This window comes from Prionailurus bengalensis, chromosome E1 (assembly GCF_016509475.1).
Source record: "Prionailurus bengalensis isolate Pbe53 chromosome E1, Fcat_Pben_1.1_paternal_pri, whole genome shotgun sequence".
Taxonomy (NCBI): Eukaryota; Metazoa; Chordata; class Mammalia; order Carnivora; family Felidae; genus Prionailurus; species Prionailurus bengalensis.
In genome coordinates, this window is record NC_057347.1 from 38,666,204 (window position 1) to 38,682,967 (window position 16,764).

At 48.3% G+C, this 16,764-nt stretch overlaps 1 protein-coding gene and 1 long non-coding RNA gene across 3 annotated transcripts; one reads left to right on the forward strand and one right to left on the reverse strand.

The window, feature by feature from the left end:
• Positions 1-1,329: 1,329 nt before the first annotated feature.
• On the forward strand, positions 1,330-13,461 carry GSDMA (gasdermin A). 2 transcript variants are annotated; one of them, XM_043584334.1, is made up of 12 exons: positions 1,330-1,461; positions 2,963-3,181; positions 3,362-3,542; positions 6,854-7,019; positions 7,815-7,911; positions 8,437-8,484; positions 8,894-8,917; positions 9,428-9,460; positions 10,086-10,240; positions 10,658-10,772; positions 12,064-12,137; positions 12,852-13,461. In XM_043584334.1, the coding sequence occupies exons 2-12, from the start codon at positions 2,968-2,970 to the stop codon at positions 13,092-13,094; spliced, it is 1,350 nt and encodes a 449-aa protein (XP_043440269.1). In that variant the 5' UTR covers positions 1,330-1,461; positions 2,963-2,967; the 3' UTR covers positions 13,095-13,461. The 2 variants fall into 2 exon arrangements, with proteins under 2 accessions (XP_043440269.1, XP_043440270.1); XM_043584335.1 differs by having other exon boundaries at positions 9,428-9,448.
• Positions 7,026-16,685, reverse strand: LOC122485493. The gene is made up of 3 exons (XR_006297880.1): positions 16,313-16,685; positions 14,610-14,746; positions 7,026-7,612 (listed from the first exon to the last, which is right to left on the reverse strand). It is a non-coding gene; the product is annotated as an uncharacterized LOC122485493 (long non-coding RNA).
• Positions 16,686-16,764: the final 79 nt, after the last annotated feature.

Sequence of the window (16,764 nt, forward strand, 5' to 3'; positions counted from 1 at the left end):
ATTTGGGAGCATTTGTCATATTGAATGAGACTTTAGAGACAGAGTTGTAATTCAGTGTTTAGGGAGTTTTGCTGAGTGTGGTGTGGTCTCATCTCCCCCATTAACCACCAGCCCCTCAAGAAAACCTCCAGACAGGGTGGGTGCCTGGGTGGCTCAATCGGTTAAGCATCCAACTCTTGATTTCAGCTCAGGTCATGACATCACAGTTCATGGGTTCGAGTCCCATGTCGAGCTCTGAGCTGAGCATATGGAGCCTGCTTGAGGTTCTCTCTCTCCCTGTCTCTCTGCCCCTCTTGCTCACACTCACACTCTCTCTCTCTCCCTCAAAATAAATTAACTTTTAAAAAAAGGTTTTTAAAAAAGAAGAAAACTTTCAACAAATATATAACTTCCCTTCGTGGTTTTCAAGGCTGCATTTCCTATTGGATGAGTGGTACTGAGGAGAGCCTCAAAGTTAGAGCATGAAAACAGACTCAGTTGTATTCAGGTTATATACGCATACAGACGTTGACTCGTGTCCCAACACTAAAGGAGTCTTGCTTGGAAATGTCTTGATTTGTCATCTAGAAACCCAACCAGGTGTGTAAAGTCCCTTTTGAAATTCCTCCTAGGCACAGACTTAAGAACAACTCCCGAGGCAGACATGCTCTGTAGCCTTGCCACTAATTCCGCTCTGCCTCTGCCTGTGCGTGTGCGTGTAAGTGTGGGTACGATACTCCATGAGGAGCAGACACGCTGAACACAGAGCAGCAGGAAACCCCTTGGTCTATCTGCATCTCTGCCTACACAAGCACAGGCAGCTAGCAGCGCCACAGATATGTATATGCAGCGAAAACCAAGGGAGGGAGGGAGTGATGTGCAGGCAGACCAGCAGAGAGATGCGGGACAGCTTCTCAGCTGCTCTTTCTGCTGGGATCTGTGGACACACGGGGTTTCTTATCCCTTTATCATGCCCACAAGGCCTTACCATGTATCCTACATACTTCCTGATGACCACAATGATGACAGAACAGAGATGCCGCCTTCATCACACCTGCACGCACACGCACACACACGCGCGTGCGCACGCACACCTCCCACTGCCTCTCTGTTGCCCCTCTCCCAAACGTGCCTTCTTTCCTCTCCTCTCAGCCCATGAAGCCAACCTTCAGTGGCCACCTCTATCTGGTCTGGCTCCCTCCACCCACGCTGGCACCTGTCTGGCAGCTCCCCACCCCCTCAGCCCTCAGGAGGCCAGGGCCCAGGGCCCGGGGCAGGGCACACGTGGAACAGGTTGATGCTGTTCTCCTGGAAGTAGAGCAGGATAGGGGTGGGGTCACTGGGGCAGGCGGGGTCCCTGGAAGCCTACATCCTTGCCTCCAGAGAAGCATAAAGCAGCAGCCTGTCCTGGTGAGGGATAGTCACTCTCTCAACCTACAGACTGAGAGCCGGCTGCTGGACAGAACCTAGAACTGCTCTCTGGTAAGAGTCTGATGACAGCAGGGGAGGTGGGGGGTGTTCTAGGGATGAACAAGAACATGGGTGGGAAGAGAAGGGCCTAGAAGTCCCCTAGAGCCCTGGGGGGTAGGTGTCTTCATAGGCCTTGGAGAGAGAAGTGAGGAGTGGTCCTGTGAGCTCCTCTCTGGTGAGGAGGAGACAGCACTCACCTGATCCCTTCCCAAAGGCATCTGGCTGGCCCCAGGAGGTTGGCCTGGCCTGGCCCTTCCAGGAATGAGGAGTAAAAAAGGCACACTGGAGCCCATGCGGTTGGCAGGCTGGTCCCATGCACCTGTACGTGTGCCTCCTGCTTCCCTGACTCTATGAGGTGCCCAAGGGGGCTGTGAGGCAGTTCCAGGCCAGCTGCTGTGTCCTCTTACAGCCACAGGAATAATCCAGCTGTGCCAGCTGGCCACCCAGCCAAAGCACCTGGACTTGAACCTCAAAGACAGAAACCTAAGACTCTGAAGGTCAGGCTCTTGCAAACCCCACATTCTCCAGGGCCCTCTCACCCCAGTATGTGCCTCCCAGGGCCACATTCATTCATTTCTTCATTCATTGTTTCCACACACATTTGCCAAGCTCCAGGTCTGCACCAGGCACTGTGCTTGGTGCTGATGCTACAGGGATGACTAAGACCCATTTCCTGCCCTCTGGGAGGCCACAATCAAGTAGGCGAGAGTCAGGTGCACAGATCACAACAACATGATCTGTTTCAGATTGCAGGTGTTTCAGAAGGGCATGTACAAAGTGCTTTGGGGACACAGGATAGAGTCACCAGCTGCCTGGAGAGGAGTGAGAAGGGAGTCACCAAAGAGGTGACCCAAAATGAATCTTAATGAATAGGGATTGGAAGGGGGCATATTATAAGCAGAGGGAGCAAAGGCAAATGCCTGGGTGTATTGGGTAGCACCTGGAGGGAAGTGGGTCTACTCGCGCCCAAGAACCAGGAGGTGGGCACAAGGGAAGTACAGGGTACAGGGAAGTGACCCCCCACCCAAAGAAAGGACAACCGGGGCAGGTAAACAGCATCTGCCTCCTCAGGCCCTCGGCACCAGTGGTGGCTGCCTCCTTCCCTGGCATCCCAGGTCCCCGCTGTCACAGTTCTCTGGGGAAGACGAGGTGGGCACAGCTGTATGAGAGGAACTTTACTTGCAGCACTAATGAAATGCTCTAGCCAGGCTCCGAGTCCATGAAGAAAATGAATACAGGGTGAGCAAAGAGCCCTTGGCAAACAGAGGGAAGGCCTGGCTTCTCTAAGCAGCCCTGTGACTTCGGGCAAGTTGTCTCAGCTCTCGGGGCTGTGTCTCCTCGTCGTAAAGAGAAGACTCCTTTAGTTCCTTTCAGCTCTGACATTCCTAGAATCCAGGCATCTTGAAGCCCCACCCCCCCACATACACCCTGAGCCCCATCTCTCTCTGCAGGGGCCTTCCCATGTCCTGGTCTCCCAACTTGTCACTCTCCTGTCTCCCCCCACCCCCCACAGAGAAAATGACCATATTTGAAAATGTCACCCGGGCCCTGGCCAGACAGCTAAACCCTAGAGGGGACCTGACACCCCTTGACAGCCTCATAGACTTCAAGCGCTTCCATCCCTTCTGCCTGGTGCTGAGGAAGAGAAAGAGCACTCTCTTCTGGGGTGCCCGATACGTCCGCACTGACTACACCCTCCTGGATGTGCTTGAGCCTGGCAGCTCACCTTCAGGTTAGTCTGGACACGGAGTTGAGGACAGAGGGGTGGGGCCAGGCACTGGCTTGTGAGGAGGAGCCCAAAGCTCCCTCTGCCCAGATGTGGTTTGGTGTCCTGTAGCCCAAAGTTCTCCCAGAAGGCGAGGGAAGAGGAATGCCTGCCAGCCTGGCCCCTTTCATCTTCTCTCTCCTGCAGATCCAACAGACTCTGGGAACTTTAGCTTTAAGAATATGCTGGATGCCCGAGTGGAGGGAGAAGTGGACATGCCAAAGACAGTCAAGGTGACGGGGACTGCAGGGCTGTCCAGAAGCAGTACCCTGGAGGTCCAGACACTCAGTGTGGCTCCCAAGGCTCTGGAGACCTTGCACCAGGAGAGGTGAGAGTGAAAGGGCTGGAGGGCTACCAGGATGGGGTGGGTGGTGCCTGGAAAGGGTGCTTTGGGCCCTGAGCTAAAGGGCAGGGCCTTCACACTGACCTTCACCTATGTGGTCACCACAGGAGAGCTCTTGAAGATGACCCTTCTGGCCCATGAGTGCCTCCAGGCCATTCCCTAACCATTCCCCCCATCCTTCCGCTACCTCCAGTACCACCCCCCTACTATCATATACACACATGAGGATGCGTATGGTCACGTTAACTTGCTGTGTGACCTTGGAAAAATCACTGTCCTCTCAGAACCTGTTTTCTTTCCTGAAAAATGATGGGGTTCGACGAAAATCTCGAGGGCTCCTTCCTAAACTATGAAGAGTCATAGATAAAATACACTAAAGAGTCATAGATAAAATACACTAAAAAAGGAAAGGGTCTTAACTGCTCCCTAGTGAAGCTTGGGCACAGCGTTCTGCTCCCATAAATCAAGCCATCTGCTCAGTCCCATCCACACACCAGGTGCCCTCGGGATTGCTGCCCCAGCAACACAAGGGGTGTGGCAGATGCCATGTCGATGTGGTAGTCTGGACATCTCAGATGTTTGGCTTGACAGGGAACTAACTTTTAAGTTAGTTAAGTAGTGGTTGAAAGAAGGAGATGAGGACTGGGGAGGCAGGAAGGAAGGGCTGGGGTGCTTAGAAAGTCACCCAGTAAATATTTATATAGTCTCACTGAGTGCAAAATACCCTACTAGGTGCCAGGGTGCACTAGGACATCTTTGTCCAAGAACCTTGCAATCTAGGAGTTGGGGGCAGGAGAGATGTACAACAGTGACTATAATCAATCCAAGGTGAGAAGTAGTAAGTGCCATAGGAGGACTTTGCCTGAGTTTTGTGGCAGGCCAGAGGGACTTCTGGCTGGGGAAATGAAGAAGGACTTCAGGGGAGGCAGCCCATGATCTAGGCTTTGAAGGATGAGTAGAAATTGAACATGCAAGTCTGGGAGAAGGACATTACAAAGGCACATGGGTGAGAAACCTCAGAACCTCTAGGGAGAATGAAGAGCTGGTTTGGCAGGAGCAGAAAAGGTAAGAGTAGAGCAAGTGGGAGGTGGTAGGGAGGCCTAGACCATGGAGGGCCCAGGTGTCTGGTCAAGGAGGTGGAACTATTCTGTAGGCCTCAGGGGGACCCTGATGACACCTTGATGTGTCATGATCAATCTGGCCACATGAAAGGAAGCTAGAGGAGGAGGGACAGGAGTTGGAAGGAGGCAGACTAGGCAAGACACTGTTCCATTGTCCATCTGAGATACAAAATGAGGATCTGAGATATAAAATGAGGGAAGAGCAGTCAGAATAAAGAGGGGGGAACCGTTGCGGCTGGGGGACCTCTGGGGTGACAGAATAGACTGGACTTGACAGCCGATTGCAGGGTGAGGGAGAAGGTTTCGTCAAAGATGGAGATCCGATGTACAGCAGGATGACGACAGTTCATAACTCTATACTGTACACTGGAAATTTGCTAAGAGGGTAGATTTCAGGTGCTCTCACCACACACACACACACACACACACACACACACACACACACAAAACGGTAACTATGTAAGGAGATGGATATGTTAATTAGCTCAACTGTAGCAATCATTTCTCTATGTATGTGTCCATCGAAACACGTTGTGGGGCACCTGGCTGGCTCAGTCGGAAGAGCGTGCAGCTCTTGATCTTGGGGTTGTGGGTTCAAGCCCTACATTAGGTGTACAGATTACTAAAAAAATAAACTTAAAAAAACCATGTCATATGCCTTAAGCGTATACAACTTTTATCAAAATAAATTAATTAAATACATGAGAATTTTAAAAAGATAACTCTAAGATTTGACCCAAGTGATGACATTAACAGAAACAAGAAGCCTGATTTTAGAAGTGTATTTGGAGAGAAAGATCGTGAGTCCCTTTTGGACGTTTTGAGTTTGCGGGTCCAGCGAGACATTAGCTGAGGGGCCACAGTTAACGACACTGCATTGCATATGCTGGACATCTAAAACCAATATGATGTTATATGTCAATTATATCTCAAGTTTAAAAGAAAAATTTTTTAAGTTTATTTATTTATTTTGAGACAGACAGATACAGCGTGAGTGGGGGATGGGCAGAGAGAGGGAGACGGAGAATCCCAAGCAGGTTCCGTGCTGTCAGCACGGAACCCCACACAGGGCTCGGACTCACGAAACCATGAGATCATGACCTAAGCCTATACCAAGAGTCAGATGCTCAATCGACAAGCCACCCAGGTGCCCCTAAAAGAAAAATTTTAAGGCAGTTAGAAATGAGGGCCCAGAGCTCAGGAGAGAAGTCAGATGAAGATCCCTGTGTGGTGGTGAGCCATATAAAGATGAAAACTATAGGAAGGGCGTTGGGGGCAGGGGAGGATGTTCGAGACAGTTCAGACAGCAAAGAACTGAGAACAGAATCTTAGAGAATGTAAAATTTTAGGGAACCAAAGAAACTAACACAGGAGATGTAGACAGAACGGATAGGAATCAGAAGCCCAAAGGGTGGGAGCAGAAGCGGGGTGGCACAGTGGGACTGGAAGCCCCGAGGAGACGGAGTCACAGGGAGGTTTTGGCCAGCAGGGGTCAGTGTTGTGCAGAGTTAGGGAAGGTCTTTGAATTTGGTGGGCAGGAGGTCGTTGGGATTTCAGTGGAGGAGGAGAACCAGAAGCCAAATTATAAAAGAATTTAGGAGTGGACAGGAAGTAAAGACTGTGTATGGGCGTAGCTTTCCAGATACTTGCCAAAGAAGTGAAGGAAAGAAATGGAAAGGTAATTTGAGGGAGTAGAAAGATCAAAGCACACGTTTATGTGGGCAAGCAAATGGGGTCAAAGGAACTAGGGTTAATAGCAGAGACAGGATGAGAGATGGGGACAAAGGACCCCTGGAGAGATGAACAGGGCTAAGAACGGGGTGGGGGGGAGAGAGGGGAAGGCACCCCAAGGCAGAGGGAAAAGGGGGAAAGAGCAACCAGAGGGGCCTGTTCCAGGCCAGAAGCTGTGCCAGCTGATTTCTCAGTTTCCCTCTCAGCAACTCTGCAGGGAAGGGTAATTATCCTCATTTTATAGATGAGGCGCCCAAGACTCAAAAGTAACTGCTCTGCTAGTAAGCGGGAGGTCTGGGCTTCAGCCTCGGTCTTACTCCAGAGTCCTCACCCTTTCCCTGACGCCACCATGCCTAGCTCCTGGGAATGACCGAAGAAAAGAGAAGCTCATGGCCCATGCCTGGAGAGGTTCTGGCTGATTCCTTAATGCTTCCTCTGCCACAGGAAGCTGTCAGCTGAGCACCCGTTCCTGAAGGAGATGCGAAACCGAGGGGAGAACCTGTATGTGGTGATGGAGGTGGTGGAGACCGTGCAGGAGGTCACTCTGGAGAGAGCTGGCAAGGCGGAGGGTTGCTTCTCCCTCCCATTCTTTGCCCCGTTGGGACTACAGGTTTGGTTCACACACGCGCACACACACTTACATTTAGCCTCTCTTTAGAGGCTGCGTTAACACATTAACTTTACCTTATCGGTGCCCACCCAGGATACTAAAAAGGACCCCCTCGTTCTTCCTGCTTTTCAAGATTCAGGCTCCTGTCGGCCAGACACAAATCCTCTCTCTGGCAAGGGTGCCCTGGGTGGGCAGATCCCTGTGCCAAATGCCACAGGGAGCTATCAAGGAAGGGGAAACTCATAGTCATGGATTTTCCCTCATGGTGCTCCCAACGTACAGGAGAGACACCCTTGCTCTTAGAAAGTTCTCAGTCTCGTGGAGGAGACACACAGGTTAAAGCCCAGAGAACACAGGCTTAGAAAATTCGACATAAATAAGTAATGGTCTACATACCTAAATCTAGTTTGTATAAATCTTCAAGGGATGAGTTGGAGCTGAGAGTAGGATTAGTCATGGAAGGCTTCTCGGAGGAGATGAGCACAAGACAGATGGCGAAGAGGAAGAAGGCACCGGGGCCTGTGGAAGCTCTCAGGTGGGACAGAGATGTACAGGCAGGTGACGAAGCAGGTCTGGCCACTTCCTTCATGTGTCTGAACCAGGAAGAGAGATAGAGATTGTCAGTGGGATGATGCAAAAGAGCTTTGAAGCTCATTCCATGAAGTCCAGACTGGTGGAAAGACAATCTGGGACACCAGTAAAGGGTTTTCAACTTCTTATCTCCTCATTTCCCCCTCCCCCACTCCATGTCTCAGAATCTCTGCGGGTTCACAAATCCTCATTGTCTGATCCTAGGGATCCATAAACCACAAGGAGGCCGTAACCATCCCCAAGGGCTGCATCCTGGCCTTTCGAGTGAGACAGCTGATGGTCAAAGGCAAAGATGAGTGGGGTGAGCAGACACTGGCATATTCTCCCCTCAAGACAAGAATTACCCGCATTAGTACTAAGGCATCCCGGTCCCGTCTTGTGGCAAGTCAGGGAATAGTGCAGGAGTGTACTGTAATGTGGCCCAGCTGCCGGGGACAGAACTGCAGAGGTTGCTCTGGAGAGGAAGTGAAGGAATCCCTGGGTTCTGAGCATCTCCTCTGTGCTAGGCACTGCGTTAGCTGGGGAAAGGGGACACAGAGATGAACAAGCACAGCCTCTGCTCTCAAGAAGTCTGTGGCCAGTGGAGGAAACATCCATAGACACCAGTACTAAGATGCAAGGCAGAAAATAGTGTTGTCATGGGAAAGGATTTACAGAGAAAGAAAAGGGTTCTTCTAGCAATAGAGGTAGATCGGGGGTTAGGTGAGGCATTTAGGGACAGGGACCTACCTAGCCCTTAGCAGAGCCCATGGACTTGAGAATGGAGAAGGGAAGGTGGGTAGCTGTTAAAGGTCCTCCTGTTCTCCCCTCTCTTGCACCTTTACAGATATTCCACATATCTACAATGATAACATGCAAACCTTCCCTCCTGGAGGTAAGTGAAATTGCTACCTGGTTTCCCATATCTTCTGCCCAACCCTGATATCATCTGCTAAAATCCTGTACCCTCTAACAGCATATACCATAGCCCCCCAAGGAACCCCTGGTTTTGTTTCCCAAGTCCCCAAAAATATCTATCCCCAACTTTAGGCAAGACAGATAGAAGCACATGAATACTGCCCTAGAGAGACAGAGAACCAGAAAGACAGACCAGAAGGCACCACTGGAAGCAGAAATGAAACTTGGAGGCATTGTGTGTTCCCAAATTGGGGGTGGGGGGCGAGCTAACATAATCTCTGTGTGTTTTTATAATGATCACTGATAAAGCCACCTTGACATCCACTCTAGATAAAAAAGCACAAATAGGTTTTATACTGACATATGTGCATTGTTTCTGTCTTCAGAAAAGCCAGAGGAGAAGCTCACCCGTAAGTGTTTCCTCTCATTTCGCTGCAACTTTCTTGACACAGATTTTTAAAACTCCAGTCTTTTTCTGACAACGGGGAACATGGCAGAGCAGGTCTCGGCAAACAACTGTCCCCGAAATGTGGCAGAAATTCCAATAGCTTAGGAAAAAGTGGTGGAAGGGGGAAGTCTTTGGGCAGGATACCCAGGTGGTCTGATGCCTCAAAGGGCCTTCTTAGCTATAACCTGTCCCACGCACATCTGCAACTCTGCCATCCACACCCAGCACCCGGGACGGGAGCCACTGAGTCACCATGATGCCAACTCAGTCAATCCGGGAGCCCTTTTTCACGTGGCATTAGCTTCTCTCCTGCCCCATTCCTGCCTCCCACAAATGGAGCAGGTGGAGCCTTAAGATGGCTGGGATATCCCAGGAGACAGGATACATTTCCTAACCCCCATTAATGTGTCATCCCCTGGGTATGGCTACTGTTTCGGAGGAGTACATTCTTGTTTTTTGTTTTCCCCCTCAGTTATCCTGGAATCTGATGCTGGTAAGGAATTTTGTAAGTTTCTCCCATGACTTTGGCATGAAGACAGTGGGGTGAAGGGAGGGAAAGGGAAGTGCTGAGTCCCAGGTCCTGGTGATTGGAGCTACTTCCAGGAAGCCACTCTCCAGGACATATTCTTAGGATGCGAGACCCCTGGAGAGTCAGGCCAAGATTCAAGCTAACCTTGATCTACCCACGTCCATGGATATAGACCCATCCATGCTAGCCTTCACTCAGTCACCAAAGTCATTCTTTGTCAACTAATTCATAAGAAGGGGAAATAGACTTTCCTTCTCAACTTTTAGCTGGAGTTTTGAAGAAAGGGGAATCAATTGTCTACTGATGCAGAATGGGGCTTGAGAGCCCAGGGACAATCAACTCCCCCCTTAGATATTCATGTGGGTCCTGGTCCACCTCCTTGCCCAGACCATCACCACAACTCCTTCACAAGTCAAGGCTAGCAGAAACTTCACAATCCTGTTCCTTGGTCAAGAAGAAAGAGAGGCGAGGCTCAGGCTGGGAGCAGAGCACAGGGACTTGAGGGAGGCTGAGTGAAGGAGCCCCGCAGGCAGAATGCTGACTGAATGGGCAGGCTGCCAGATGGCAGATGGTTTGTTTACCATGTTTACTATCCCAATAGGGGAGGAACATGAGGACTTCAAGACACTAAAAGAAGAAGTTCAAAGAGAGATCCAAGAAGTGGAAAGGCTGAGCCAAGTAGGGCAAAGCTCCCTGCTCACCTCCCTCAGCAAACTTCTCGGGAAGAAAAAGGAGCTACAAGACCTGGAACTCACGGTGAGGTCACAGAGAAAGGTTGCTGGTAGACACGTGTGGGTGTCACAACTGGCAGGGGGAGTCAACAGTAGGTGGATGTCTCCCTCCAGTGGGTGGATGTCCAGGTGCCCCCCAGACTGCCAGGCGGCCACTGCTCCCTCATTCCTCTGGAAAAGGGCAAACCATGCAGATTCCCTCAAGGCACGACAGAGGGTGAGCAGCAGGCCAGCAGGCCCTTTTCTTGGAAAGAGGACTGGAACATTTCCTTTCCAGAGTCCAAGGCTCAGGGACCAAGAAATCCAAGGTGTCCAGTACTTTTTATGACTTTGTACCTTGATAAAGAAGCAAGGACATGAGTTAGCACATCTCCAGGGACTGTTATGTGCCAGGCACTATGCTTGGCCCCTTCATTGTGTTATTGCCCACCTTTCCCCACAGCTTGAAGGGGCTCTAGACAAAGGACATGAAGTGACCCTGGAGGCACTCCCAAAAGATGTCTTGCTATCAAAGGAGGCTATGGGGGCCATCCTCTATTTCCTTGGAGCCCTAACAGGTAAATGGAGAATAAGGTCTTCATTTATATACATTTTCGGCGATAGGAATGAATCACTGAATGAATCCCCAGACATACAAATGAATGAATGAATGAATGAATGAATGAATGCCAGGCAAATTATACCACAGTTAAGTAGTATATACCTACATTTAAGGAATTTGGTTATAGGGGTGCCTGGATGACTCAGTTGGTACAGCATGACTCTTGATCTCGGGGTCATGAGCTCAAGTCCCATGTTGGGCACAGAGATTGTTTTAATAAAATAAAATAACAAAAATTTTAAAAAATTGTCTGCCTTCCTAAGGCATCACTTGGGCACCTTGGATAGTCTGGGAAGGTGGCCTAGTCTTGCTAATAGAGGTTGGGAAGTAATCCTAGCTTAACCAGCCACGTATTTAAAATTTCTACATATGGCTAAGCTCATCACTTTTGTATCAAAATTTGTTAGCTTTATTTGATTTTATTATTTATTTTGAGAGAGAGAAAGCGTGAGTGGGGGAGGGGCAGAGAGAGAGAGAGGGAGAGAGAGAATCCTGAGCTCCAACCCACGAACCGTGAGATCATGACCTGAGCTGAAGTCAGACCCTTAACCGACTGAGCCATCCAGGCACTCTGAAATTTGTTAGCTCTAATTTCAGAGAGTAACATCTTCTGATCTTGCCCTGAATTCTCTTCTTCCCTCTGCATGAAACATGGCCCCTTAGAAAAATGCTCTAGTCCTTCAGGAGTAAGCTGAGATGTTTGTCCTCTTAAAAACTCTGCCTTCAGGGCGCCTGGGTGGCGCAGTCGGTTAAGCGTCCGACTTCAGCCAGGTCACGATCTCATGGTCCGTGAGTTCGAGCCCCGCGTCGGGCTCTGGGCTGATGGCTCAGAGCCTGGAGCCTGTTTCCGATTCTGTGTCTCCCTCTCTCTCTGCCCCTCCCCCGTTCATGCTCTGTCTCTCTCTGTCCCAAAAATAAATAAACGTTGAAAAAAAAAAAAGTCTGCCCTCAAATGCCAAGACCAAAATAGACCCCTTGGCTATCGTTCCATCGCTCCCTTAATACCCTGTATTGTCACTGCACGTGGCTTTGCCTTCTCCACTACACTGCAAGTTCCCTGAATGCAGGGGTATGACTTTGCTGACACACCCAGCAAAGGTGCCTAGCATAGAGCAGCAAGCATTCAACCGTGGATAAATGTGTGGATTAACTAACACTGACGTTCTGGAAGGGCATCCATTTCGAGTCTGTAGTCCCCTTCGTACCCACACCACACACTTGTTTCTCTGCTTTTCTTTTCCCTCCAGAGCTAAGTGAAGCCCAACAGAAGCTGCTGGTAAAATCGATGGAGAAAAAGATCCTACCCGTGCAGCTAAAGCTGGTGAGAAAAAACAGCAGGTGCTAGAGAGAGTTTGGGAGGGAGTCAGCTAGAACCAGTGGAAAGACACAGACTGAGCCTAATGACAGGCTGTCCTGAAGGGCCTCTGTCGTATCACAGGGGCTTATGCCCACGCTCATTTTTCTCCGTGTTCTCCCTTTTTTTTTTTTTTCTATTTTATAACCAGAAGTAGAAGAGTAAATTTTGTGCCATTATCTAAGTTTTTCAGCTTGAGACGTCAGAAAACTCTGGTTTTGCTTATTCACAGCCAAGTGATGTGGGCAAATCTCTTAATGTCTCTGAATCTGTACAATAGGGCTAAAAAGAAAAGCACTGGCCACTGTACAGAGCTTTTAAAAGGCCCACATGGAGGGGCGCCTGAGTGGCTTAGTTGGTTAAGCGTCCAACTTCAGCTCAGGTCATGATCTCATGGTTCATGAGTTAGAGCCCCTCATTGAGCTCTGTGCTGACAGCTCAGAGCCTGGAGCCCATTTCAGATTCTGTGTCTCCCTCTCTCTCTGCACCTCCCCAGCTAACACTCTGTCTCTCTTTCAAAAATACATAAACATTAAAAAAACAAAAAAGGCCCACATGGAGTTGTAATGTAATGAAAGGAGTTATAATAAGAAAAAGGTAGCCCTCTTTGTGGTTATGTGTTAGGAGAAAGGAAGAGACGTTTCCAGTTCTTTCTTTTCATGCTATTTTGGTTCCTTGCAGGTGGAGAGCACAATGGAACAGAATTTCCTACAGGATAAAGAGGGTGTATTCCCCCTGCAGCCTGACCTGCTCTCCTCCCTTGGGGAGGAGGAACTGACCCTCACAGAGGCCCTAGTGGGGCTGAGTGGACTTGAAGTGCAGAGATCGGGCCCCCAGTACATGTGGGACCCAGACACCCTGCCCCGCCTCTGTGCCCTTTATGCTGGCCTCTCCCTCCTGCAGCTCCTGACCAAGGCCTCCTAACTTGCCTCTTCGCTTGCTCCCTGCTTCCTGAATGCCTCCCTACCTCATTGTGCTGTGTCCTTATCACCCAAGGGTATTTCAGAGCCACCAGGCTGAAGATGACAGAAAACCTAGCTGATCACCTAAGATAAGCAATTTCCACTTGTCCAGCTCTATCTCTCCCTTTCCCCCTGCAGTTCCGCAACCCATCTGCTGGTGCTTAAATCCTCTAAAAGTAGAAACTTTCAAACTTTTAAAACTATGAACCATGAACCATTTCAGCAAAACCAAAACGAATTCATTTCTTATCCCAATCCCTCCTGCTTATGCTTCCAAAACTCAAGTTTTACTGGCATTAATGGAAAATATTATTTTACTTTGGGTGAAATGTCTTCTGGTGTTTTTTTTTAACTTCTGCCAAAGAAAAATAGTAGACCTTATCACACTACATATAGATCATATATACATGAATATTATTATACTGCCTGCAGTATAATTCTGGGAAATGCCCAGAAAACAACTTATGAAGGTATAGAATGTGGAATCTAGCTTCTAAAGTGAGAAGATCATCAAAGCAGGTTGTCTTCAAAGAGGAGGCTTTAGGGTCCTCTGGACTCGGGTTGAGAGACTGGGACGGGCTTGTTCATGATACAAACCCAAAACAAGAGTAGGACAACTTTCAAATGTACCAAATAGAAAATACAGATGAGTCTTCAAAAAAAAAAAAAAAAGTACCCAAGAATAAGACTGACCCATAACTTTTAAAAAGAAATTGTGATATTATCTTATTTCACCTTTCTCTCTTCTGCCCTCAATTCAGGGTGGTTGTGGGAGGAAGTAATGTGGGCTTACAATATGGACCTGCAAATATAGATACTGCAATCTTATATAACTACTGGGTTCATACCATCCTCCTCTGCCTGAAGCTGGGTTTTAACATCTTTCACCAATTTCTTTTAAAGTAGTTTTAGGGGCGCCTGGGTGGCACAGTCGGTTAAGCGTCCGACTTCAGCCAGGTCACGATCTCGCGTTCCATGAGTTCGAGCCCCGTGTCAGGCTCTGGGCTGATGGCTCAGAGCCTGGAGCCTGTTTCCGATTCTGTGTCTCCCTCTCTCTCTGCCCCTCCCCCGTTCATGCTCTGTCTCTCTCTGTCCCAAAAATAAATAAACGTTGAAAAAAAAAATTAAAGTAGTTTTATAGGTGGAATAATTTCTCCAAGGTTTTTGGCCCCAGGAGTCAGACTCTCCCCTCCTTAGCCACCCCCGTCCCCCGACTGGTTCCCTCACTCAACAAGAATTCATGATCAACTGCCAAAAGCTTTGCGTTAAGCCATCCTCCCCCATTCTGGGGCATCTTTCAATGCCTCACTACATTGCTCAAAGACATCCTGAGTAATTATCTGCTGACCTGGTTGTTTTTCTCTTGTGATGTATACTTAATAAAGAGATGATCTAACACCCTAACTATCCAGAAAGGTAACTTCATAAGGATGAACAACAAAGCTTGTCTGTTTTCTCCTTTACCCTTCTCACCCACCTGAGTGACAGATACGGTGTTATGAAGAAGAGGCTCTAATGAGTTTATTCCAGTGATGATTCAAAAGTTCTGTTATCCATCCCACAGCCCAAGGCAGCACAGAGACAGTTAGGGAGGAATTGGTCAAGGCATGCTCCCTAAAATCAGACAACATGTTTTTCCATTTAGTGCAAGGAGCTATTTGCAGCAATAGTATGACAAGGGGGAGACAATATCCTTTCTACATTTGAATATAAAGAATATGGTCAAAACATATTCCTCTGCTCTCTATGACCTTACAACAGAGCTAGATTGTTTTGTAGGGTCTGACCTGGCTTAAAACTCAGGACTTCCCACAACTAACTTACAGTTTTTATTACAGGGAGTGGGACATGGGTACGAGGTGGAGAGAGAGGCTTTATGTGAGCATGTGGATGGATCTTTTCCTAATGATTCTCCTCAATTTGAGAAACACGTGGTAGGAATCTAATATAATTCAGCTAAGCAAGGGAACCAACTGATCCTAGTGGACCACCTACATAATCACAGTCTTAGAAGTCTGGCCAGCAAGATTTTATTAAATGTAACCCCTACATTGAGTTAGGCTATATTGAAAATCATTTAAATAGGCCTAAATTTGGAACAGTGATAGTCTTTTGTTGTTTTTAATATTTCTTACTATAAATTTTCAACAGTAGTAACTGATTATTTGGATAATGTTTTATTAAACTAGCTACTATACACAAGCTATTACACATTTTATTGCAGATTTTTGCTCTGGGGAGTAATTTTTAATTGTATTATTTGCTAGAAAATCAGCATATAAGACATCTTTATATAAGACATTATCTGTAATGTCTTATATGCTGATTTTCTAGAAAATAACACAATTTGGAAGGGACCAAAACATGGAAAAGAGCGTCACACAAATCGTATCTGAAAGACAGCTCAGTCGATTATCCTCTAGTTCTGAAATTCTCATTTTGTAGCTGCTTTCCTCTTTGCAAATACTCTTCCACCACAGAGTTTTCTAGTGCTGCCTAGGAAATCTAATTTCAGTACATTTATCCCAGGTTTCGTGTAAGTTTTTAAAGTTTGGGAAAAAATAGGTACTTATTTACTAATATATCTTTTTCAAACCAGATTTATGTGCAAAGTTAAACATTAACTATTAATATACTTCTGTCACTCTGTAAAAAACAAACAAACAAACAAACACCTCAGGACTTTCATCAAGAGAAGAGATACAAGTTCCAAGTTAGGGAGGGAGGGTTTTTTTTGGTTTGTTTTTTGTCTTAAGAAGTTGGAACCTGTAACCTCCTCCTGCAGAATCACTGGAGGATTCCTTTGAAAAATAAGTGGACAGGGTTTCTGGTTCAACTTCATCCCCCTGGGGATTCTTAGATTCTCTTTAGGTACACTATTATTCTGCTCCCCGTTTCACTACAGTGTCTGGAGGCAAACAGGCACCCCGCAGACTCCCTGAAGCCTCTCCCAATAGGGGCTTCCACCGGCTTTCCTTCCGCCTCACAATACACGGCAGAGCGGAGCTTCTAGCAGGCTACATTCTAGGGCTGTTTTTATAACCTCGCGCCCCGAACATGCTGGCCCTGTGCCACACATAGAGTGGTCCCGTATATTTTATACTGGACTGATGGTACACAAGGGTACTCTCCTCCCCACCCCCATCCGCCTTCCCAGGCTACAAAGATTCTATGCCTTACGTTCGGCACTAGCTAAAATCTGACAAGAAGTCTGAATCCCATTGAGTTCCTCCTACTCTCCAGTTCGGGGCTCACATATCTCTTTCGTAGCTTCTGCCCACGCGCTGGATGCACTGGACGGCGGTTGAGTACGAGCCTCGAGAATCTCGATCGCTATCCTAAACTGGGGGCAGACTGAGCGAGTGGGGGCAAGAAACCGCCCGGCAACTCATGACGCCACCACGCCCTGCTCTACGATAGGCCCTACCTACTCCACGTCGGTTCGGGCGCTCTTAAGAGTCCGCGGTAACCCAGATTGGAGGCTGAGGGGACATCTCGTGGACGTGCGTGGAAATGCACCCGAGAGGAACACAAGAAAATCAACACACTGAAGCACTCCAAAGAAAGCGGGGCAAACCCATACAGGCTCCTCCCCGTTCCTTCCTCGAAGATCCGCCTCCATCCTGCACCTC